At 36.0% G+C, this 26,176-nt stretch overlaps 2 protein-coding genes across 3 annotated transcripts in view; one reads left to right on the forward strand and one right to left on the reverse strand.

The window, feature by feature from the left end:
* The window catches only part of MCM8_2 (DNA replication licensing factor mcm8), a 67,312-nt gene extending 46,094 nt beyond the window's left edge, over positions 1-21,218 (forward strand). Inside the window, exons 22-29 of the mRNA XM_051219401.1 lie at positions 523-630; positions 1,701-2,083; positions 4,104-4,238; positions 8,074-8,240; positions 12,510-12,868; positions 14,781-15,649; positions 18,228-18,363; positions 20,985-21,218. Coding sequence (XP_051067111.1) covers positions 523-630; positions 1,701-2,083; positions 4,104-4,238; positions 8,074-8,240; positions 12,510-12,868; positions 14,781-15,649; positions 18,228-18,363; positions 20,985-20,992 — 2,165 coding nt within the window. The 3' untranslated portion in view covers positions 20,993-21,218. The remainder of the gene's footprint in view (positions 1-522; positions 631-1,700; positions 2,084-4,103; positions 4,239-8,073; positions 8,241-12,509; positions 12,869-14,780; positions 15,650-18,227; positions 18,364-20,984) is intronic.
* Positions 21,219-23,506: 2,288 nt separating this feature from the next.
* The window catches only part of POLD1_1 (DNA polymerase delta catalytic subunit), a gene marked incomplete at its 3' end in the record, with an annotated part of 40,669 nt that continues 37,999 nt past the window's right edge, over positions 23,507-26,176 (reverse strand). Inside the window, exon 17 of one of the 2 annotated variants that reach the window (XM_051216517.1) lies at positions 23,507-25,650. In XM_051216517.1, the coding sequence (XP_051067112.1) occupies positions 25,554-25,650 (97 nt within the window). The remainder of the gene's footprint in view (positions 25,651-26,176) is intronic. The other variant, XM_012938482.2, reaches the window with a different exon arrangement.

Raw genomic sequence — 26,176 nt, forward strand, 5'->3', positions numbered from 1 at the left:
CTTCAACCAATCTACGAAATTGCGCCACCGTATACCATCGTCTTCAATGAGCTGATATCTCACAGCAGACCTGGTTGAACTCCACTGGTCACGACTTCTCACTAGAACTCCAGGAAATGCCTCTTGAAGTCAGTCACTAGTAAGAAAATGATTATTATCAGAAGGAGTTTTGTGGAGATTTTAGAAATTTCAATAGTTGAAATCATGAGTCAATTGAAGCTAGACCACTATGGAAAACCTGAAAGCACTGGACGATCGTTTCATCCAAGTATAGGACTACTTAGCGTTTGCGGTCGCGAGACCGAAAGTCCTGAGTTTGAATCCTGCGAACGAGATCGTAGATGCGCACCGCTGAAGAGTCCCATACTAGGACAGAACGGCCGTCCAGTGCTTCCAGGTTTCCTGTGTTAGTCTAGCTTCAATTGACTCATGAATTCAACTATTAAATTAATAATTTTAGTTCATTACAAAAAAAGTACTATACTAGTTAACATAGATTTCTTCATTATAAATTATTAAAAGGTCCTTCTGATTGTCAAACAATGAATAATAATTCACAATTGAAAACATCAATCACAACACAATCTGATTTTCAAAACCGTCTCAATGGTTTAGGAAGTCCTATAAAAAGTAAGTCAGTTTATTCATTATGATCATGTATTCATTATCATTTTAGTTGACAGATTTGTAAAGTTAAGTTTATGTCTTAAATAATATATCCTGGGACCACTGAGTAAGTAATGCAGTTATTAGGAAACCAGTACAAGGTAAGGATGGCAAATCAATTAATGAAGTAGTGAAATTTCATCAGTTGAGATGGCTGGGACACGTGTTACGTACGCCCAACCACCGAATGCCTCGACGTGCGATGCTCAATGGTATATGAGTAGGTTGGAAGGAAGCTAGGAGCGGGCAGACCAAAATATGGAACAAATCCATGAAGTCACTGACAAGTGGACTGAGCCATTTTGGTAGGTGTAGACTACCTGGTTGGGGTCCGCGAGATGATAGCAACCGATGGTTAGAGACCTCGAATGACATGGGTCAAAATCGTTTGCAATTGTGTGAGCAGGTGCATCCACTCTTTGTGTTCTCCCAAATTCTAATCTCTTGAACTCTTCATGTTCCTTTCTTCCTCTTTCCAAATTCACTTCACTGTATTATACTCTATAAATAACATCTTCAAACCCTGATCTTTCTAACTTATGCTTATACTTTTACTACCTCTATCACTGCGGGATTCGAATCGACCACTGCATCTCTGTGCTAATGTGGTGTGGCAACTCGAACTGATGTCCGTACCTACGAAATTCTACGTTGTTACTGACTGACTGACAGCCACTTTTGGCTCGGGCTTGTATAATTATTATTTTTCATTTTATGATGTGATGCGGTCTATTCTGCTTGTATATGAACCACATATGTCTGAAATATACGATTCATACAGCGGAGGCTGATATTTGTATTCTGGACTGAACGGATTGAGCTAGGTAAGAAGCTACTACACGGAGGACCAAGAATTCGACTCAAGGCTGCTAGTTCTGGTTGATACATCGTTGATTTAGCATAGGGACAAGGTCATAGAAGTCGGCATTTTGAGTAGCAAGTTTGTCACGTGATATCTAATGGGTTATAGGACATATCATACTCCTTGTGAGTCAGTTAGTTTACATATATCATTTTTTGTGCTTAAATTACAGATGCTTGGCAATTCGATCTACAAGGAAAAGAAACTAACGTAACAGAAATATCAGTATCACCGCCAACAACAAATATTGCTTCTATAGCTACGACTACAAATACTCCATCTTCACAATCATCATCGTTGTTGTCAAATGTTCATAAACCTTCTCTACCTGGTCCAAGTGGACCAGGTGGACCAAATGTCAATTTAACAGCTGACTGTTTACATCCAATCAATCAATATAATAATGATCACAATCATGAAGGAAAAACAAGCAAATTATCAAATGATTTAAACATTTCAGATCAATCGAAACTGTCATTTAATAATCGCATGGCAACTTATCGACTAAAACATCCTCGAATAATTAATAAACCTGATGAAAAATTATTTGAAAAAGTAATTTAATTTGCTTTTTTTGGTTTCATTTCTGTTGATTAGGTGAAAATAACTTTACTTTTCACTAATCGTTACAATTTTTAAATATAAATAACTTAATACTGAGAATAAGTCAGTCAGTCAGCTACAACGTAGGACCAGGCACCTATATGCATCGGTCCAAGTTGCCATACCTCTTTGGCATAACAAGATGAACACTGGATTCATAGAAGTAATTGATTCAATGGTGGTAATATTTAAAAGAAAGATTGTATATAATGAAATAGTACACTAAGAAAGAATTAGTTCGTAGAAAGCAAGATATGAAGCGATTGTAATCTCTTACTTTAAGGGAGGACAGAGAGTGTATACACCGACACCATTGTGATCGATTCTGAGCCATGCCACACAGAGTCTCCAACCATTGGTTACGATAGTCACGCGGACCCCAACCAAGTAGTCTGCATCTACCAAACACCCGTATTAATTACAAATTTGTTATCTGTACTTATTCGACTGATATTCTTTTCAGGGTTTAATCTTAATTTTAAAGAGTAGTATTGTTAGACATATGGATAAAATTAGATTAGAAAATGAGTAGTGTGAGGACGGCCCACAGGTAAACTCGAGGAAACTCTAAGAAGCTCAGAAAGAACCGAAGATGTTCCATCCAATCATCTTTTGGAAGAATTTACCAGAATCCCTATGTGTAGCTTCCCTATAGGATAATTGCAAATAACCCCCTGTGTGTGGATTGGATAGCTATAATGCTGATTTCGTTTTTTACTAAAAACTATAAATACCTCACAGTTTTGAATGATAATTGACACTGTTTAGAATAGCACTCCTTTCAGTTGTCTTCTATCTTCTTATTTGCGACTTGGAGGGTTTTTAGCGTCCTAGTGGTCAAGTTGTACGTTATATATTAAGAATCTAACCTCTTGATATAATAATTAGTCGTGAAGAAGCGAATGTACATAACTAATTACAACTGTAAATTCAGAGTGAATTTTCAGAAATAGTGAAAAGTTTGAAATGTTATCATAATGAACATTTCCGAAATATATCAGTATAATTGTTTATTAATAGCGGATTTGTAGATGGTATTTGTCACGGATTCACGTCATTTGGTATTACATCTAAAACCAGGGATCATTAGACATCTACTTAGTCCTGATACGAGACTCTACAGCAGTGTACGCCTACGAACGCGTCAAGGATTAGAACTTTCAGCTATTGATTTATCACACAGTCATTCTAAATTTCCAGCTTCACCCAATTCGTCTTGTGATTCATGATGAAGACAGTAAAGAGATGAAACCATTCCCTATAAATTATCTGATAAAATTCTAAATGCATTTAATTTATTTAGAAGGAATTAGTCTAGTTTAATCTTTGATAATCATTATGTTTCATACCATTCAAAAATAAATAAATTTCTAGATTCAAATGGATTGCAATAGTTAAACGTTTGGTTTAGTGAATTACTCCAGAGTTTCATGCAAGATATAAACGTGTTGGAGACGGATGGAAGAAAGTTAGGGACGGCCAAACCAAGACGTGGCATCAGTCACTAACGTTTTGTCTAAGCCATGTCGGTATATGCAGACTACTTGGTTTGGGTCCGCATGACTATCGTAATCAACGGTTGGAAACTCTGGATGACATGGCTCAGAATCGACCACAATGGCGTCGGTTTATACACTCTTTGTCTTCCCCTAAACCATGAAATTAAAATCACTTTATACTTTTCTTTCTACGAACTAATTCATTCTCCTTGTATCATATCATTATATACGATCTTTATATATATATATATATATTACTACCGCTGAAGTAACTGTTTCTACGAATTTAGTGTTCATCTTCTTGTGGTAATGTGGTATGACAACTTGAACCGATTTAGCTGACCGACTGATATATGGAAGTAATATAAATTGTATACCTTTACAATCAATAACTTATCTTCTTCACAACGATCGATATTTTGCAATTTTCTGTTCTTTTTTCATATTTTACTTATTATTTCATTCAAAATTAGGTGGATTTTGTAGATGATCCAATTTCAGATCAAAGTATAACAGACAATAAATTAAATCAATCATGTGAATTGGAAGATTTAGAGAATGGTCAACTTTTTGTACAAAATTCTTATCCTATGAAAACATTTAGAGAAGTACGTTAATATTTAGATGGTTGTATTAAGTGATTGATCTATTGGTTAATTGATTGGTTGGTTGATTGAGTATTCTTTAAGTTGAAGGTTAGTTCATTGTTAAATAGAAGATGAATATTATTGATAGAAATCAATGATCTTGGAACAATAGGTTGATTAGAGTGGCCTACTCAAATATTTGGGCAACAACGTTGACAAATGTACATTCCTTGTTATAAAGTTTCATGATTTTATTTAATTAACTATGATAACTACAAGTACTTATAGGCTTTTTTGACATGTTTATAAACTGTTATGAATCTTATCAACGAGTACTGCTACAATGGTTTGTATATACTTTCTCCTTCTTTTGGATTCTTTAAACAAATGAGAGATGATTATAGTATAATTCGCATATCAACTATATTCAGTTATGAAAATAGATCCCGTTCAGTCATCCGACCGTAGCTGCTACCTTGACGTGGTGGTCGGGCTTGCCTATCGTGATGATCCAACCGAGCTATATTAGCTGGAACATGTGTTTCTGTAGGTTCTACGTTGCCAGGCAGATCAGTTGAAGAACGGTAAGACTAAAAGCGGCAACTCAAAGTCTGAGGGCGAAGTCGTACTGCTGACTGTAGAGGGGTGTGACAGCAGTAAGGTGTCTCCCTCGGGCAACCAGCATCTGCAGCGGTGCTGCCTTATCACAAGGAAGGAAGGGGTTAGGAAACGTCAGCCATAAAAATGTCACGCCTTACCTTACCTCGTGGATTTCCGTCTTGTTGGAGCAACACTATTCGTAAACATGCACAGATAGTGATATATATATATATATATATATATATATATATATATATATATATATATATATATCGCGTGCGAATTGCCTCGATGCAGTCATTATTTTACAGGTTTATAAAGAATAGATAGAAAGTAACTGGTAGTGGAATCCAAAATGCACATTTCGTCCTACTTGGGACTTATCAGATAGATTTACCAGAATCTGAGTTAATGTTCGCACTGGAATCTAAACATAGTAGCTTTCGCTTCACTCCTTCAACTCTAAAATCCAGGTAAATCCAACTGATAAGTCTCAAATAGGCGTAAAACATATCCTGTACATCACTACCAGTCACATTCCATCCACATTATATAAAGATTATTATTAATATAGTTTGACTGAATTTAGAAATATGGACGGTTTTAATGTTAACTCAGTAATTTAAAGATAACTCACTTCCTGGGACACCTGATCTAGATACCTAAAGTAACTGTCTTTACGTAATCCCAAGAAGTCTCACCTTAAGATGAAACAATTATCCAATGCTCTGTGATTTTCGATATATGTTTTACCAAAAGTTTGTCTGTAATTTTAAATAGTTAGATAGACTATAACGTGATCAAGTGACTATTTCAACGTATTAATGCATTTACTTGTAAATCATTCAGATTTTACAAATTTATGTTTGTTGGAATAGAGTGTAATAATCGAAGATTATAAAAAAGCTCTAATCTGTGTTAATGGAAGTTAAGTAACATGATAATCTAGTTGGATTATATTGGATGGGATACTTGTAAATATACTGGGACGTAAGGGAAGTGAGGTGTTTCTCTCACACAATAGGCATCTGCAATGAACTTACCCTTCCGAGGCGGAAAAAGTGGATTAGGGAAGATAAAAACATGGTACCAGATCGTAAAGTCACTAACCGGTGGATTAATCTATATTATTACATATAAACTACCTGGTTTAAGTCCACAAGATGAATTTGATCGACAGTTAAAGACATTGAATGACACAACACAGAATCGATTACATTGGCTTAGATTCATTCATTCTTCATCGTCTTATCTAAGATCTTGAGGTTTAAAATTATCCTATACTTTTTGTCCCACGAGTTCATCCTTTATTCTCAAATAATCTTTCCTGGCTCTACTGATACTTTTATTCCTTCTACTATTCTATGATTTGTCCTAATAATTTAACCTGGCTGTAGGAACTCAAACTGAAGCACAAATGTTATAAATTCTAACTGGCATCGGACTAAATGACCGAATTTTCAAGTCTGTTACAAAAATCCTAATGTATTCTTTCTTTATAGAACATACTTCATTATTCTAGTTCATTTTTTTTCTACTAACTCTGTTTTTATTATTAAATGGGACAAGAATAGGAAATATTAGAACCATCTTTTGGATTATGATTGTTACTATTGTTTTGATCATGTAATTGATAGACAATTGTATTGTTGTATCTCTATGCTCTCCTCATTGTAAGCTTCCAATGGATCTATAAACCATCGTTATACGTTTTACTATACCTTAGTTATTACTAAAAATATATACTGTTTGTTTCGCTACCTACCACTGATGGTATGACTGTGTCTAAAGCATGATTTCTTATCTAATGTACTGTGCAAAAGTTTCATGTACATAATCTAATGGATGTTTGAGGTAGTTGTTGTCCAGGCTAAATAATTGAAATATATATATATATATTGAAAGCTGGCTACTGGCTTTTCTTCGGGGATAGAGTAAAAGAATGAAGATAGCTGGCCAACAGGAGTGTAACTTGCACTGGGTCAAGGTTATTTGTGCAGGTCAAAACGTATAATTGATCAAGCCTAGGAAGCTAGACAGATCAATAAACGCGGGATAGAAAAAGTTATAATCAGAATTCGGATTGATGGATTTAGCACATGATATCCATTAGCGTCTCAAATCATAACAATTATTACCATTCTTTTGTTTTTATCAGTCATGTCAATTCCCCCCTCTCTACAACTGGACTGATATGAATTGTATAGACTTGTGTTAAACTCTAATAAAGCTGGATATTCAGTACTTGGTAATCTTTCTTTTACAGTACGTTTATGACATAAAATCTAAACAAAACAAATACTGTGTATTGTTTTACTGAATCCAATTCATTTGAAAAGAGCAGAAGTTTATGTAGTTGATTTCTGGTCACAGTTACTTTGTATACAGGCTGATGAAACTATTTAGGTGATTCAGCCCAAAAAACGTGTAGCATTGTTCTAACTTGTAACTTATTGCTCTAAAGCCAATTTTTATAACCACCAATCCAACACTTTATTAGTATGCGTCAATGATGCTAGTACTTCAGCCTGTATTTACTAGTTAGATTATACTTCTAATGGAGCATAGGCCGCCAACCAGCATTCTCCAACCCACTCTGTCCTGGACATTCCTTTCTAGTTCTATACGGTTGTTGTTCATTCTTCTCATGTCTATCTCCATTTCTTGGCATTATGTGTTCTTTGGTCGTCCTCTTTTCCGTTGGCCTTGAAAATCCCATATGAGGGCTTGCGTTGTGACGCAGTTGGGTGCTTTCCTTAATATAATTAATTATTGAATATTACTGTCATGAAATAATTGAAAATGTCCAAAAACCAATTAATTCATTAGTTCAACAGTGGGAGAATGCCATGAAATATGAACTTCTGTTATTTATTTAATTAGTGTAACATACAAATTCCCTGATGTATACAATATTAGATTGAGATACTCGAAAGTAATCAGCAGGAAACCTAGAAACCTCGTCAGTACAGTGTATCTCCAATCTTAAGAGGATATTTACTCTTTGTAGGGTACGAATCCGTATCCTTCCACTCCAGAGCCTCAGACACAACCGATGAGCTAATAATAATGATAGTACAAGTTCCTGGACTGTTTTGTCAATAGTGTAAGCTATAAACATGAAACTTTCAATTGCCAACTCTATTTGATTCTCTTCGACTAGTATGAAACAGTTAAAGGAAATTTAATTATCAATATTAACAATAAATTGATGTCTGTTTTTTCTTAGTCAATGTCTTTTTCTTTCTTCATAAAGATGAATAGATCTGGTTCATTACCAAATATCAGTAATTTTAGTCCAACTTCATCATCATCTACTGATGTATCCACACAAAATAAAGGTTTACATGGAAAGTCATTATTGAATTTACAAGAAAATAAACAAGATACTAATAATCATGGTAACAATTGCAATGGTACAAAGTAAGCTTTAATTATCAATTTAAATAGGTTCAATGAATTGTTTTCAATCTATTTTATGAAACATCAATTTTCATTGAGATCACGAATTAATCATTGCAAAGCCTGAAGGCACTTGTTGGCCGTAACCTCCGCATACTGATAATCACCATGTTCTCATTAGCGATAAGTTTCAAGAGGGGATCTCAAGAGTTCTAGTGAGAATCCGTAATTAGTGGAGTTCAACCATGTCAGGTGTGAGGAAGGTATTCAGCTAAGACAATGGTAGATGGTTGCACAATATCACAAATTGACTGAAGTTAGACTTGCACACCACTGGATCCTAGCCTGGTGATATAAAGGTTGGTCAGCTACGTGGCACAACGAAAATCTTGGGTTCGATCTGCGGTTGGAGGGTCATGAATGTTCACCGCTTAGGAATACTCTACTCAGACGAAACAGCTATCTAATGCTTCTCGGTTTTCAAAGGTCAGCTAACTTACATCTGACCATGATCTCAACGACATTCAACTATCTCCACAACTCTCCTACTCATAGTTCGATTTTTCACTATTGAAATCAAGAACTGATCATAACTAGACCAATATTAAAAATCTGAAGACACTGGATGGCCGTTTCGTTTTATTACGAGACTCCTCCTCAATGTGTGCCCACGACCCTGCAAAGAGGTATCGAGCTCAGGACGTTCGACCGCACGCGTGAATGCTTAATGTCTGGAGCACTGATCTGCCATCCAACGGTGATAATGTTCAACTTTAATTAATCTATGATCTTCCAGATTTTCATCGATGGTCTAGCTAAGATCAGTTCGTCATTTCAACGGTGGAAACACTTCAGTCTTGAAAAAAAAAACCATAAATCAATTCAAGTTTTGTTCAATTTTGAAACCTTTGTAACATAAATTTACTTTAGGTTCCATTTATTATTCGATAACTCTTTTAAACAAGAATAAATGAAACCTTAAACAAAGAACACACTTTAGTTTCCCCTAAACTATTAACATATATTTGTCTCAAATAAAGGAACGAAGTACAATAAATTGACTATATTCTGCAAATATTGTCTTTCATACTTTGTAAAGGAATCCTTTTAGACAGATTATAATGGAAATTTTGCGTACCATTATATTTTACATAACTAAATGTGATTTATCTTGAAACATAATAATGACCATTATTTTACATCAGAGTAAGGTACTTTGTTTGTTCGGTAAGTCAAAGAACTACTTCTCAAACAATTTGTATGAATGTTGAGTTTCATTGTGAACATGTAAATAAATCCAAATACATTCAACTGACCTATCTTGAACAGGACAAATGTACATCATGGATTCAATTCTCAGCCCCTATGCAATATCTTGTCAAAAATGCAAATGTTTTGATCTTTCGACGTCAGATCTTCCTAGCATTGTGAAGTAGAATTCACCAAACTTTGGATTGTTCACCCACTATTAGGGAACGTGAGCTGAGTTTAGATCGTTGTGAAACAGGTTAGTTATGCCCTACTAATGAGTACATCAGTGAAGTACAATCTGGCCGTTGTTATGGTAATCCTGTGTAGTACGAAAGGAACTGCAGGTTCAGATAATTGATATATGTGCTTGGTCTAAAGGCCAATGGTGCGAAGCTACCATCTGAAGGATTAAGACTGAACGTCCCTAAGTCTGAATCCCGTCCAAATTTGCAACGGTACATTCTGTATCCGACACGTGGCTAGGCAAGCTTACGTATTCCTTCTGGTGTCTGGACTGAACTATGTGTTCGACTAGGCCCATTAGGTTGAGTGTTATGCCAGAGCGACGACCATAAACCGTGCTCCGAATTTCGGAGTACGGAGGTCGACACGATATCAAATTTGTGGTATGAGCGTGAGGATACTAATTAGTTTGTGCTAGAGCAGCTTTCACACTGCGAGGCATTGGGTCCTATCCCTGCTTGACGTAATGATTTGGGGATATGTTCCTTTATCATTTCCCTTATGTTACTGAACTTTGGTCTGGTTAAAGCATCTAAACCTATGTGTATACCACGGAATGCATCAGTCTTGACTTGTGCATTCCATATGTTCATATATCGTATACATGCGATATTCTGCATCTATGCCTAAGTGCATATATGTGGTGTAACATGTGTGTATATGTGTTATCATGTGCAATACATCTGTATCATATGCATATATACAAATATCATGTACATGTATATGTTATAGATGTGTGTACATGTATGCGAGCATGCACGTCGTTATACCATTACTAGTTTGCATATGAACGTAAGGATGCACCTACCAGTACGTATTTTACAGTATGCTGTAAGCATACGTACTGTATATTTTGTATTCTGCAGAAGTGAGTGAATTCAGGCTTGAAACTAAAGACTTCATAGACGCGCGACACATACATATCCTTCCCATTAGTAAAATTGACTAGACTGTACCAGGCAGCTAGTTTTTCGAGTGCAGTATAAACAGGGTGCACTAGAGAGGCGGCAAGTCGTGTTCATTGTCCAAGACGTGCCATGATTGGAAGACCACCGAGTTAGGGGTAGTCTCTTTATATAGCATGGCAAGTAAGACCAGGTGTAGTACGCCGGAAGCGATTTTGACGGGGAACACCGAACTCATAGTAAGACCAGATGTAGCGCGCAAATATTACGTTCTTCCATAACTTTTGAATGGCTGGATGGATTACGCATATTCATGGTTTATTTTGTGCAGTGTTGCATGATCTATTAAATAAATAATCAAGAGATTTTGTCCATCAGAAAAAATTTTCAAATTTCTTATTTTTCTATGAAAAGTCCGAGAGAATTTCAGTTTTTTGACTAAAACATTTTCCCCAGCCAATGTATAGCAATATTTTATGAGTTATCAGATAGATATTTGCAACAGAAATCGAATACAAAATGAGTGAACGAAATCGGTTGAGTCATTCAAAAGTTATGGTCAAAAGTGTCTTCACGAAATTCTTTGTCTCGGGCATTTCTATAGGATTTTGCCGCAAGGATTTTCCATGGGAAATTTTCGGGTCACATTTTCCTTCATAACTTTTAAACGGATTAATATTTTTTTCATTAGGGTTTTCTTTGTGTTACTTATCTGATTGAGTACAACTTAGTGATGTATAATATGTACACGCACATTAAGATTTGTGCTTGACGATTTACACCTGCTCTTTTTCTTGTCATGTTATATATGGATACTACTCCTAACTCATTGGTCTCCCAGTTAGAATTTCGCAAAGGAGATAAAAATGATCTTGGTGGTTTTGTAATAGTATGGGTTTTAAGCGTTGTTTAAGCCCTGACGCTTCAGGCTGGGCTATTTCGTTTACTACCCTACATATGTATTCTATGCAGTAAAAGCTATATTGCTATGTTGAGCTGAAGGTCTCACATGAGACTCGAGGTTCGGCATTACTTTGTCAAGTTTTGTTGACTGTTCATGCGTGTAATTGGTTTGCTGGTTAACCGATTTCATTTATACTGGTTTTTGCTTTTTAGTGTTCTCAAGGGTCATTGTAAGGTATGTCACCATTGCTAGCATTAATGAGTTTGACTGTTGCGTAAGCGGAATAGGTCAACTTTGGCGTGTTCGTGCTGTGTATAATTGATTCACGCGATCATTGATCAGAATAATTATACACGATGTGGATGTATATATGAATGGTGCGAATGATCCACCAGGGTGCTTGGTACCTGTGTGGTTGAGCCACAGGATTGAGCTGTACTATTCAGATTGTAGCGTTAAAGCTTAGGCTGTGTCTGGATCTCCTGTTAAACGGGATTGAGCTGTACTGTTTGGGTTGTCACGTGAAAGCCTGGATAGTGTCTGGTTCTCCTGAAAACCAATGTAAAATTACCCTGACCCACAATGGTATATTATATTACTTACCTATAAAAAGTTTTACTTTAAGTTACTGTCCCGATGAAAATCATGATTCATTTATTGGCATACTAACTGAATTAGATGTGAATACAACCGCAGACCAATAGCTTTTGTCAAAATTTCAACTAAGAAGCATAAATCTTTCACTATGAAACCGCCCATCACCTATTGAATGTAATTTTTCATCAGTTATAGACTAAGTATTAGATTAATATTTTGTTCCATCATAGTCATTTATTGATTTGTTAATGGTACTCAACTACATTCAATGCCATAAAAATTCAACATGTTTCCCGTTAGTAATTATTTTTCCATACATCAGATTGAAAAAAAAGAAACTACTCATAATTATTTTACTAAAACACATCTGTATTACTTACATTTTGTTAGTAGCATGAATGTTTATCAGAAAAATCATCAGACAGATGATGAAATCAATTGTTGGAATGTCAATGAAAAACCAGTGATAAACAACAACAACAACAACAATAGTCCAACAATACTTAATGAACAATTGAAAGAAGAATTAGATATGGAAGATGATGAACAAGATATTGAATTAGTACGTCAAAGTATGTTACAAGTTATATTAACTTCAAATACAAATGATTCTAATGATGTTGCTTTATTATCCGATGATATGGATGATATTTATTCAAATCATTCAACAATATCAGAAATTGATATAAAACTATTAAATAAACAAAAATCATTCAATGATCATTTAAATAATCACAGAAAACGATCAGGTATGTATCAATTATAATTGAGTAATGGATGTAATTCCAAGTGACTAATGAATTTATTTCATTTCATAGTTACTATCATTTAGATAATACAGTATGTTGTGTTTTGTGATTGTCAGTTTGTTTCATAGTTTGTGATCGATAATCGATATTACGTGTCAAGATTAGGATTATCAATTAGTTCATCTGTAGTGTCAGTAGAATCAGTGAATTTGGAATTTGCAAACTAAGATCTTGATATTTAATAGTCTTAAAGCTTATTCCAATCCAGTGACCAGTTAGAAGATGCCCTGGTACACCCGAGAGTGGGGAGATTCCGCTCTCTTTCTTCAAGTGCTCTCACATGGCCACGAGTATATAGCCTCTGCCAGGGAAGTCCTACTCATTGCCCTCTATTGACGGGGTTGTTTACGAAATTGAGAGGACGAAAAGCGAATGTCCGGCGCTTTAACTGAGTTGGTTGATACGGAGAGTCCACCTAGGGGAGTTGGAAAACCCTCATTCCAAACCAATGGTGCACATGGGCTCCAGGATCCTGAAGGAACAAATGGCATATTAACCAATCGTTGGTCACCGGCTACCATGGGGTCTGCATCTCCTTACGTTTCTCCACTGCCTTATGGATCAGACCTTTGGGTCGAAATCTCCGAGTGTTATCCCTTAAGAAAACCACCTGGTTCGGTCTGGGCACCTGGGAAGTATCACAGCCCTCACACATATCAAATGAGATCTGTGTGACGCATATGTATTTGGTGCCTCCTTGTAGAAGATGCAGATAGGAAGCAGAATAGTTCTCTATTGTACTCAATCTGATGAATACTCAAAGTCGACAGTAATATAATTAAGATGCTTGGCTAAATACCGTACCAAATAGAAAATCATACTTTGGAAACAACTATATCATAAATAGTACAGGGTAGAACAAACAGCACGTCATTCGTTATGAATAACTAAGGAATTATAGAACAAACAATGGAAGTTTATAGGTTCACTCGAAGCTTACAAATTTCTCCCGTTATTCACTAAACAATTAAATACATATCCCATAGGCATGATATTAGTGATCAGTCTTGCTAATTGAACGCTATATTCGGTTCCTATGCTATTCTCGTAACCCCCAAGCTAGAACTACACAGCGACCTGAACACAAGAGAAAAGGCGCAAAATATGCGAGAAGCACTTTACTTCAAAGGTTCGTTTTAGTACAGAAAATATAATGTTTTTATAGTATTTTAGATGACTTTGGTTTTCTCGAAAATTCTGGAATTCTACTAAACATAGTAGCAGTGTAGTAATCATCCAATCAGAAACTCCACATTTAACTTTTTACTTTCTTAATGTTTCTGGCTAAAACTTCAAGTGAACGCTAATTAGATTAAATGTTTCTTAGTGTTTCGTGAGTCTTTCTTGTCCTTTACGAAAAGTTTTCTGGATCGCCCCAACAATTAGATCTTAAAAGATTCTTATAATATGATCTGCTGAAGATCTATTTTCTTACTATGAACCTGCGTTGATTATGTTATAGCCAAGTGTTATGTGGCAAATTGTTGTTACTCCACTTGAATCTCCCTAAAGGTGTTTAGAAATGTAATTGATCGGTCTCATATTGACATATGTGCATCCTGTGAGGATTGCCAAGATATTGCCTTAATTCACAAGCATTATAAGCAGTGATGTAGGTACACCCACTTGGTGAGTTCTGAATAGGACAAAACGTGTATCCTGGATTCCACTACTAACTACCATAATCTCTGCTTATTATTGGAGTCACTGGATGCCAAGGTTTTGAGTTGGTCTTGTAACTTTGATTCCTAAAATAGATTTCTCTATTCTTATTATTGTTTACCATCACTGATCCTATTACTCTGTATGTATTTTTTTTATTTATTATACACTATTCAAATTGTATTTAAAGTGTCAATCAACCTCCCTATTCAACGAATTAGTAAAATTGAACAACAAACTGAAGAAACCTCATATAATAGTTATACTGAAATGAATTCAGTTTTCAGACAATCACATAAAAATCATACTCTTGATGATGTAACTAATAAAAATGATGATATTAATGATAATTTAAACCATCCTGAAGATATAACAACAAGTAGTGGTCAATTACGTAATTTTCTTAGTCGATTAGATAATGTTTCAATTGGATGTACAACGAATACAACAAAAGATGAGATTCGTATGATGGATGAAAAGAATACAGATGATGAAATCACAGAAGAATTAGAAGACGATGATGATGATGATGATGATGATGATGATCATGGTGTTCATGATATAACAACAGGAGTAAACACAAAACAAAATCATAAAGAAACATTGAATAATGAATGTCAAGAATCATTTATTAATATATGTAAATCAGTTCATGGTAGTCGTTTAGCTCGAGTTACAGAAGTGAACGAATCAGATTTTGAAATTAGTCAAGATGTTGATGACGATGGTGAGGATGATGATGATGGAAGCCTTAGTGATGACGACAATGATACTGACAGTGTTTTAGATGATTCCAGTGAAACTGATAGTTTCAGTGATAATTCATTCATAAGTAATGTATCGAAAAATTCACATAAACGAAAAATGAATAAAATCTACCAAAAGAATGGAGATAATGATTATCATAATGATAGATTACACAATAACAGTATCATAAAACCAACAATCAACAACAATCAATTAGGCGATACACAATTTCTTCGTTTAGAACAAATGAGAGCTGATTTAGAAGAAGAATTAGGCTTTGAATTATTGATTAAAGCTTACAATGTTATTCAGGTAAGATTATTTCCTTAACTATTCCTAAAATTTTCAGTGATTATTCCACTTTTTGAAGATTGATGTATAGATTTAGTTGTTGAAGGTAGTTGAAAGGTAACATTGGGCCTATGTCTTATGCTAGTTGCCACTTTTAAGCATAGAACCAGTAATCTTAAAGAAACTGATTTTTCCCATGTGACACTTAGTTTTTTAGTGAATCACTCCAAGACTAGATGCCATTATGGTTGAGATGTTAACAGTTAGCTGGAAATTCAGTACTAATCAGTATCACCTTTGTTTAATTCTTAGTGTTCATTAAATGCGTTTGCTCCCACAAGCAGTATCAGTTTCCTCAATATTACATATGCTGGCGTGTGGTAACAAGCACCAAATCTTGGTTTACGGATTCTTACTGACTACCTCCGAACAATGAACATCACAAATTGCAGCATGTAATGTCAAACCATTTCAGCTAGTGGCTCTATTGCAATTTGATCAAAATAATCGGATTAACACTAAGGACTAAACAAACATAATATTGATTATTCTTCAATGGTTAATAAATATCAATTCTTTCCTGATACTCTCAATTACGTCATTCGTACCAACTGGTCAAGGTACGGATATGATGTAACCAATAGGACTTAGACAAATGTTTCATGAGTCAATGTAAACTGCGATTGGTAGCCCTAAAACTTACTTCCTTACTTACGCCTGTTCCTCCCAATGGAGCATAGGCTGCCAACCAACATTCTCCAACTCACCCTGTCCTAGACCTTCCTTTCTAGTTCTATACAATTGTTGTTCATTCTTCTCATATCTGCCTCCATTCCTCGGCGTAATGTGTTCTTTGGTCGTCCTCTTTTCCTTCGGCCTTGAGGATTCCAAGTGAGGGCAACCCTAAAACACTAGATGTAATTATGATGAGAAATATAAAACAAAAGTCCTTGAGATATGACTTCGACGAATTATTTTTTTTAGAAAAATACCAGTAAGATTATAAGCAAAGATGGTTGAAGGCTAACAGTGGAATCCAGGACGTGCATTTCGTCCCATTTAGGACTCGTCAGCTGGTGTACCTGCGCGTTCTACACTCCACTGTTAGCCACCAACCATCTTTGCTTATAATCCTTATGAATTAAGGCAATATCGAGACAATTCGCACAGGGCGCACATATGCCAATAAAAGACTGATCAATTTCAGTCCTATTCACCCATGGGAAGATTTAAACAAACAATACAAAATGAATTTAAATACCACTAAGTATATAAATCTTGAATTTATGGACGACCTTTGGGTAGCGCTAAAGTGCTCGTGAGAAAATTCATTTATTTACTGAGACTATAAGAGTTTTATAATTAGTAGGAGTAATTTATTTTAGAATTAAGAGTAAAACGTTCAAGTGAAGAATTAGAGTTAAGATTTTCATTATGGAATAATACTGGCTATAATGCCAAAATGCTATTTAACTATATTGATGAATGGATTCCGCCCCAAAATTCAAGACTTGTTATCTTCAATTCTGTTAGTTTGTCCGTAAATCATAGTCTTGTCAAACATAGCCATAATCACTGACTACGATAAACTTAGTTAACCTGACAACATGAAGTTTATCAGTATGGGGTTGTGGAGACTTGTTATATCCGAGTGGAGATTAAGTTACAGGTAACTTCCGAGGACTATTCATGGACTAATATTCTTATTGTATAACTACTCAACAATTACACTATGTATATTTATATCCCTCTTATGACAAGCTTTATTTTGGCCTATAATTTATTATTGTACGATTTACGGTTCTTAAGTTATGTTCAGTTTACTAACTACTGCCTCCCACATTCACAGCCACTTTTTGGGCTTATTTGTGTACAAATATTATTTCCTATTTTATGGTACGTTGCGGTCTGTGTGATTGATATATAAACTAAGTATGCTTGAAATAAACGATCTGCTCTGATTCTGGTCTGATCTGCTCTGATTCGGAAGCTGGTATCTTGTTCTGGACTCAAGTGGAAGGGCTCGGAAGACATAGGACCAGTAAGGACGCTAGACTGCCCGCACCGGTTGAACGTCATTGGTTGGCCTAGTGTAAAGATCCGTATAATTCGTATCCGGATTGATCGATAGGTCGCGTGGTAGCAAAACAAGACATCCAAGGTCACAACAAGACTATTAAGTTATTGAATGAGATTATGAGCCAAATGATGTTAGACAACTGTTGAAAACCTGTGAGCACTGGACGGCCGATTCGTCTTATTGTGGAACTCATCAGCATTGCACATCCACGATTCCGCTCGCGGGATTCACGGATTGATTGAGGTTAGACATTAGCACTGTTGGATGACGACTCAGTAGTGGTCTAGAGGTTAAGCGTTCACGAGTGAGATCGAAGGCCGTGGATTCGAATCCCGTGAGCGGGATCGTGGATGCGTACTGCTGAGGCGTTCATACAAGAGAATGAAACGGTCGTCCAGTGTTTTCAGGTTTTCAATGGTGGTCTAACATCAGTCAGTTCATGATCTTAATCAAAAACATGACGTTTATCCAGAGTATTCTATATAACTTTTTTCCTTAAAAATTATTTTCTACTATTAGGCATTACAAGAAGATGAAGATGAAACAATTACAGAAAGTGAACAAATTGTTACTAATGTTTTAGGTGAAGAAAAAACTCGAATTTATTATGATCGTATTTTACAATTAGTTCTTGCTGATGGTGCTTATATGGATGGTAAGTTTCATAATGATAATACGTTAATTTATATTAATTTAATTGACCTATAAATGAACTTCATGAATAATTCTATATACTGTGGTATATAGAGTCTTAACAAGGTTATAGTCACAAAAGGCAACCGTATATATAGTTAACAACTACAATCTATATCTAAAATTTAAATTACTATCATTAATTCGAAAATGCAAAATAATACAGTCAGTAGTTTTAGAAAGAGAACCCACATGGTGATAGAATGGACATAGTAAAATGAATCAATGAAAAGCTTACTTACTTCCTTACGCCTGTTACTTCCAATGGAGCATAGGCCGCCGACCAGCATTCTCCAGCTCACTCTGTCCTGGGCCTTCCTCTCTAGTTCTATCCAATTATTGTTCATTCTTCTCATGTCTGTCTCCATTTGTCGAAAGTAGAACTGTCTAGACATTTGTATTGAAACTTGTGACTTTGGTGTTGGTTGACAGACAGATGTTTTGAGTCCCAGATATTCTTCAATTGTAGATATGTTGCTCTCGCTTTGCCGACCCGCGCCTTCACTTCTGCGTGAGACCCACCGTACTCATCAATCATGCTACCCAGATATGTAAAGGTTTTTACATCTTCCAAAGCTTCTCCATCAAGTGTGATTCGATTGGCGTATGTTGTGTTGTATCGGAGAATCTTACTTTTCCCTTTATGTATGTTGAGGGAAAAGTAAATATGGCAACCTGGACCGATGCATATATGTGCCTGGTCCTACGTTGTAGCTGACTGATGTATGTTGAGACCTACTGCTGCTGCTAAACTGGTTGTCTTCTCCTGCATTTGTTGTTGCGTGTGCGATAGAAGAGCCAGATCATCTGCGAAGTCTAGATCATCCAGCTGTCCAATGAAACGCTTAGTGATGTTTATATGAAAAAAAACTGTTGCACTTTTATGATTGGTGATTAAGTAACTAAAGGTTTAGAGTAATAACCAAACTGAGACTAAATGAGTCTTAAGTGATGAGCTTTTAACTTAAATATTATTAGTTCATTTATTCTCATCGATCGAAGTCAATAATAAATAATCATAGAAACATGTATATTACTGTAAGCTAAGTTCTAGACATGACGAGATTATGATACTATCAGACTGTGACATCAAGTATTTCTAGTGACGGGGTTCGAACATATGAACCGAGTTAAATGAGTAATTGATTCATGATATAAGTATTATAATTGTGATGTGTTGATAAATAGAAATCTACATTTTTTTATACTTTGCAACAGTATATGGCACTTTCACAAAAAGAAATTAGTTTTCCCTCAAATCCTTACACATTTTTTGTATTAAAAGGAAAAAATCGTTGCAGTTTTGTTTTGAAACTAAGTTTCCACGGAGATAACTTCGAAAAACCACAAATAGAGATTTCATGACTAATGACTCAGACTAGTCCGACTTATTGTAAAGACTGTAAACTAATTACTATATGAAAATGTAATGGTATTTCTAATTTTAGTAGTAAAAAAATATGGACCTGAACTTAAATACAAGATTTTTTTTAAAAAGCTAAAAGTTATGAAAGTTTGTATTTCCTCCTTATTGACTGATATATCCACGACAGTATTTGATTTTGTGTTCCTCAAACAAGTACCACGTTGCTGCCCGTCATTACAAATATCATTAAGATTTAAAGTTTGTTCAGTAGCCCCCAAATGCCCTGCTACGGCTGAGAGTGGGGAGAGTCAGCTCACCCTCTCCAAATGCTCTCACATGGTCATGTGCATACAACCACTGCCACAGAAGTCCTACTCACTGCCTTCTTGCGCCACAGGTGTTTACGAAACTGAGAGAACGAAAAGCGAATGTTCGGCACTTTAACCGGATTCAAAACCAATGGTGCACATGGGCTCCAGTATCCTGAGGGAAAAAATGGCGTATAAACCTATTGTTTGTCACCGGCTACCATGAGGAGTGCATCGCCTAACGTTGCTCCACTGTCTTGTGGATTAGACCTCTAGGTCAAAGGCTCCGAGTGTGGCCCTCTAAGAAGACCGTCTGTTTCGGTTTTGGCACCCGGGCAGTATCCTAGCCCTAGTACAGGACTTTTCAGCAGTGGGCATCCATGACCCATCACATGGGACCTCTATACTGTTGAGCCAGCATTCGACGGTGTTTATGTTTAACGTCAACCAATCCGCAAAACTGCACAACCATCTTCAATTATCTGAGGTAGATACCTGTCTCTACCAGACACGGATTAGCCCCATTGGTCACGGCTTACCATTAGAACTCCGTGAATTACTACTCGAAGCTAATTACTAGTGAGCACATGGTAATTATCAGTATAGGGTTGTAGAGATTGTTGAATTTAGATTTGGTGGATGAATGTAAGACGACGAGTGGAAAGCTGTAAGTACTGGACGGCCATTTCGTCCTAATATGGGACCCTTCAGCAATGCAAGATCGTGAATATGCACTACTGAATAGTGCCAGACTAGAATGAAACGGCCATTCAGTACTTCCAAATTTTCAATGATGGTCTAACATCAATCGATTCATGATCTCTACAACTTTGTACTGAAACCTTTTTTATATTTTCTCTCTCTGATTAAAAACTAAGCCGTTCAGTTTCACACTAATCTATATTTCAGATGAATAAACTACAATCAATCAATCATGGATTTGATGATCATGAAAATAATAAGAAAATTATGTAATTCTCATTGCTTATTTTATAGAAAAAATTATCATTTTATTATGTAACATTTCAACTAGTCTAATCATTATTTGGTGCAATTTATCATCTACCACACATACACACACAAAACCGTTAACCTTGTAATCTAAATGAAAGTTATTTAATAAATACATCATCTTTATGATTATTATGTGAATTAATCTCTTTTTATCAGTATTGAGTTGAGGTTAGACATTGACACCGTTAGATCTTGGGTTGAGTGGTCTAGAGGTTAAGCGTTCGTGCGCGAGATCGAAGGTCCACAATAGGACGAAACGGTCGTCCAGTGGTTCCAGGTTTTCAATAGTGGTCTAATAACCATCAGCTCATGATTTTGTTGTTCAATGAGACAGTTAAAAATCTTATGAATCTTTATGAGATTGTATATTAGTGAAAATAATTGTGATTACCCACTGAGTGTGGATAAAAAAGCATTTAGCTGAGTGACTTAAAATGAGATTTCCTTTCCTATTATTGATTTATAATTTCGATTCATTGAGTGTAAACTATCTGTAATTTTGTTGAATAAGGTTATTGCCTAGTCTATACTCTAGTTTTTTATATTCTACTTTGAATGATATATTTTAGATAATGTGGTCCAGTTTGTGTATAAAATATCGATCTAGTAACAATGTAATCTCAATCATTAGTCCTGTTATTGTGCTAGTGTAGAACGCCATAGAAACAGAAAGTATATTTGTCCTCCCCATCATATAATTTTGGCGACAAATCAGTTTTCTAACAGACCTAGTCACTATACTATGTAATGTGATCAGATAATAATTACAAGAAAAATGGACATATTGTGCAAATGGGAATTACCGACATTGTGGGAAAAAAATGGTCGTAATAATGTTAATGTCTGATTTCAACTGGTCTAAATTGTTGTGAGAAAATAGTTTCAGATGAATAAAGCCCTAACCAAATTTCCAACATTATTTATCAGAAGACATCGGTTCACCTAATGATTCAAGTATTTATAGTGAAGTCTTTAATTGATATGAAGAAAGTATGTTAAATGCATCAAATCCTGATCAGAATTCTGATGCCATTTCATCAGATGTGAACTGTTCGAATGAACCGGAGCCTTAACCGTGTTGGCAGACACAAAGGATACACCTAGGACAGTTGGAAAAACCACAATCCAAAACCAATGGTATACATAGGCTATTTGACCAGGTTGATGAATATGGAAGATTCACCTAGGGGAGTTGAGAGACCTTGATTCCAAACCAATGGTGCACATTGGCTCCAGAATCCTGCCGGAAAAAATGGCATATGAACCTATTGTTGGTCACCAGCTATCATGGGGACTGCATCTACTAACGTCACTCCACTGCCTTGTAGATTAGACCTGTAGGTCAAAGATTCGGAGTGCTTCCTGAGAAAACCACCTGCTTTCATTTGGGGGTTCGGTCAGTACATTAACCCTCAAACAAATGGAATGATAAAGTGTGGCGCATATGTATTTGGTGCCTCCTCGAACCAATGTTTATGTGTATCAACAAACAAGTACGAATGACTCACTTGTGTTTAGTGAAATCCTTAGTAAATGTGACTTCGAATGATGCTATCTCATCTGGTATATTCGTCCTCACAATGCATATATTTCCAGTGAAATCTCTTATCATCGTTATAAACATGCCCTGAATGAGTCGAACTCTTATAAGATATTATCGCAACTAATGTATGTCGAGTAGTATCTCTAATTAATGCTGTGATGAATCACAAAAGAGCAAATGTTTCTGAAGCAGTCAGAAGGCCAATATGCTTAAATATAGTAGTATTACGTGGAAACGAGCTGTTATATCAACGACAAGGTTCCTTGAATTTATGCAGTAAATTCGTGGAAAGTTTTCTGGAAACTATTCGATAATATTTATGGTACATAAGTCTTTTTACTCCTTTTAAAGTGGTTCACATCAAAAAAAGAACTCAAACAAGAACAAGCATCATAATTAGGAATTCATTTTAAATTGATTGATTTGGGTACTGAGGACAGTCGTGTGATTGTATGTAAAATAATCCCGACCGTTGTTGCTACCTTGACGTGGTGGTCGGGCTTGCCTATCGTGATGAAGCAACCGAGCTATACTGGCTGGAACAACCGTTCCTCAAGGTCCTACCACGTCAGAAAGGTCGGTTAAAGAGCGGTAAGACTAAAAGCAACAAACCCTAGGTCCGAAGGCGAAGTCGTACTGCTGACTGTACAGAGGTGTGACAGCAGTAAGGTGTTTCCTTCAGACAACCAGCATGACAGCGATGCTGCCTTCCCACAAGGAGGAGTGGGGTTAGAAAAGGTCGACTATAAAAATGCACACCTCGCCTTATCCCACGGATATCAGTCTCCGGCGGTAAGGTCTCAACAAGTACGGAGCTAACACAAAAATTGCCCATAAAAAGGTCGTGTGTGACCAACCTCAAGCAGTTGTCCATTGGGCACTGCGGTCACGCTCCCAGGTCACTAAGACCACTTCTAATCCGATTTCCTTTTCAGGTACCTCCAGAAGAACCCTTCCACGGTGTGGGCAGTCGGGAAGTGATAACCGCCCTCATTACCTCTAACAGCACTCAAAATCTCTGATGTAAAATAATGTTTATTTTGAAGTGAAGCATTTAGGACTACAAAATGTTACGACCTCGGTCCCAAAATACATGTTTTTTTGACTCGTCATAATGGAATAAAAGTACTTAGGAGACAGCAAAGACGCTGATTTTTTGGTAGTGAGTGATTAGAACGAGCAATGAGGCAGAGAGGCTTTAGATAACTTATTGGACCCACTCATCCAAACGTGCTTTATAAAAGGATTTCAGTCTAAACAAATAGAAAATTGGAAAGTTTGTTGCTTAGATCCAGGATACTAGTTGTAGATTATGGAAACAGATCGATACTCAACTGCATAACCAACACGGCACAGTATGAATCCGTATATTAAAGAGTGCTAAAAAATATTTACAAACGTATGCAATATTTAGACCTAAATTACACTGTTAAGTCGCCTTTTTGGTGTTTTCTGAAGTCCGAACATGGTTGATTGATGCATATCCTTTCAATACATGCTCTTATGAGGGTGACATTTTAGGAGGACATCGATATAATTACATCCCTATCTTTAAACGTACAAATTTGTGCTGTGATCAATAAATGAATTCACCAATACCAGCATTAAACGTCCACCACTAGATTAGTTCACTTTGATCTTTATATGGATTATAATTCGTTTATTTTCCAATCAGAATCTTACATATTTACCATAAACAATAAGAAGTTCTGTTATCCCATTATTATCCATTCTCTCTAGTAACTTCAAAAACATGAAGTTTATTAAGTTGAATAGCCTACTTGGGTGGGACTATAATGTATGGACGACGTAGACTGACCTTGAGACTATCCACCTGATAACTAGGATCAAATGAAGGTAATAAATTAGTGTGAGAAATTAGAATTGTGATTTACAGTTGACGCTTAATGTTAGGAATTAGATATATAGGTTTTCATTACGAACTGACATCAGCTATAATGCCAAGACTCTGAATTTAGTCAAATGGATGAGTGAATTTCGTGTCAAAATTCAAAACTTGTTATCTTAAATCTGATTGATTTGTCCATCAGTCAGTCAGTAACAACTTTAGAAATTCGTACGTACGTACATCAGTCCGAGTTGCCACACCACATTAGCACAGAGATCCAGCTGTCGATTCAAATCCCGTAGTGGTAGAGGCGGTAAGAGTCTAAGCAGTAATTGGAAAGATAAGGGTTTGAAGATGTTATTTAAAGAGTATAATACAGTGAAATAAATTTGGGAAGAGAAAAAAGACAAGGAGGAATCAAGAGATTAGAATTTGGGAGAACTCAAAGAGTGGATGCACCTGCTCACACCATTACTAACGATTTTGACCCATGTCATTCAGGGTCTCTAACCATCGGTTGCTATCGTCTTGCGGATCCAATCGAGGTAGTCTACACCTACTAACACGGCTCAGTTCACTTGTCTAGTGACTTCATGGATTTGTGCCATGTTTTGGTCTGGCCACCCCTAGCTTTCTTGCAACCTACTCCTACACCGTAAAACATCGCATGCCGAGGCAGTCGTTGATTGGGCATACGTAACACGTGTCCCAGCAATCTCAACTGATAACGTTTCGTCCGCCTAATTGTTCCAACTTTGAATGTGTTCAATCGCCTAGGTTTTTTTAATTCCTAACAAAACAAAGTGCACTACAATAAAGAAAAAAATATGTTAAACAATGAAAATGTGAAGTACAATAATTTGGAAATGCACTTTTCAAAATACCAAAAAAAAAAATCTTTATAACAGAAAATATAATAAAAAAAGATTTGAACTCTGGAATAAAGAGAGAACTAAACAAAACCTGAGAGGAAAATGTTATGGATAAAATGATCTTAAAGGATATTCTTGTTTTGTTTTTTTACAATGGATTAGACTAATTCAATGAATGTGACTCCTTTTTTCTTATTGATTTACCAATTAGGATTACCAAAACGTTGAATTGTTTTATATGCTTCATCGACATCTTTACGTGATTTCATTCGCATATAAAAAATTGGACAATCTCGACTGAAATATAAATGTTAGAAAAAATAATTGAATTTAATATGTGTATTACTACTACTCTGTGGTGAATGAATGCTACTACTTATAAGACTGCTTGTAAAAGTAGTATGTAGAGGAGCATCAAGTAGAAGTTGCCGAAGAGAAAACACTCAGGAGGTTAAGAAGCACGCCATATACAGAATATCATGAAGACTAGAAGAGGAACAAGAGAAAACAGCCTAGAATTAACTTGCAGTGAACAATACACAAGATGTAAATCGACGATTGATGCCTTGGAGTACCGCATTCATCAGCTACAACTTTTGGACTGTAGTGTAAATAGCCTGGGCAGTTAAACAACTGTTGAGTCTGAAAGTATCGTCAGTAATAGATGACACTAAGACAATTTGACTCTAGGTTGCCTTCTCTTGCTTCTCTTTTGGTCTTCAAAGTATTCTGTACATACCGTGCTTTTTGACCTCCTGGAATTTTTTTCTTCGGCAGTCAACTGTAGTAACTTCCATTTGACGTTCCTCAATATATCACTTAT

Source organism: Schistosoma haematobium, chromosome 4 (assembly GCF_000699445.3).
Source record: "Schistosoma haematobium chromosome 4, whole genome shotgun sequence".
Classification (NCBI taxonomy): domain Eukaryota; kingdom Metazoa; phylum Platyhelminthes; class Trematoda; order Strigeidida; family Schistosomatidae; genus Schistosoma; species Schistosoma haematobium.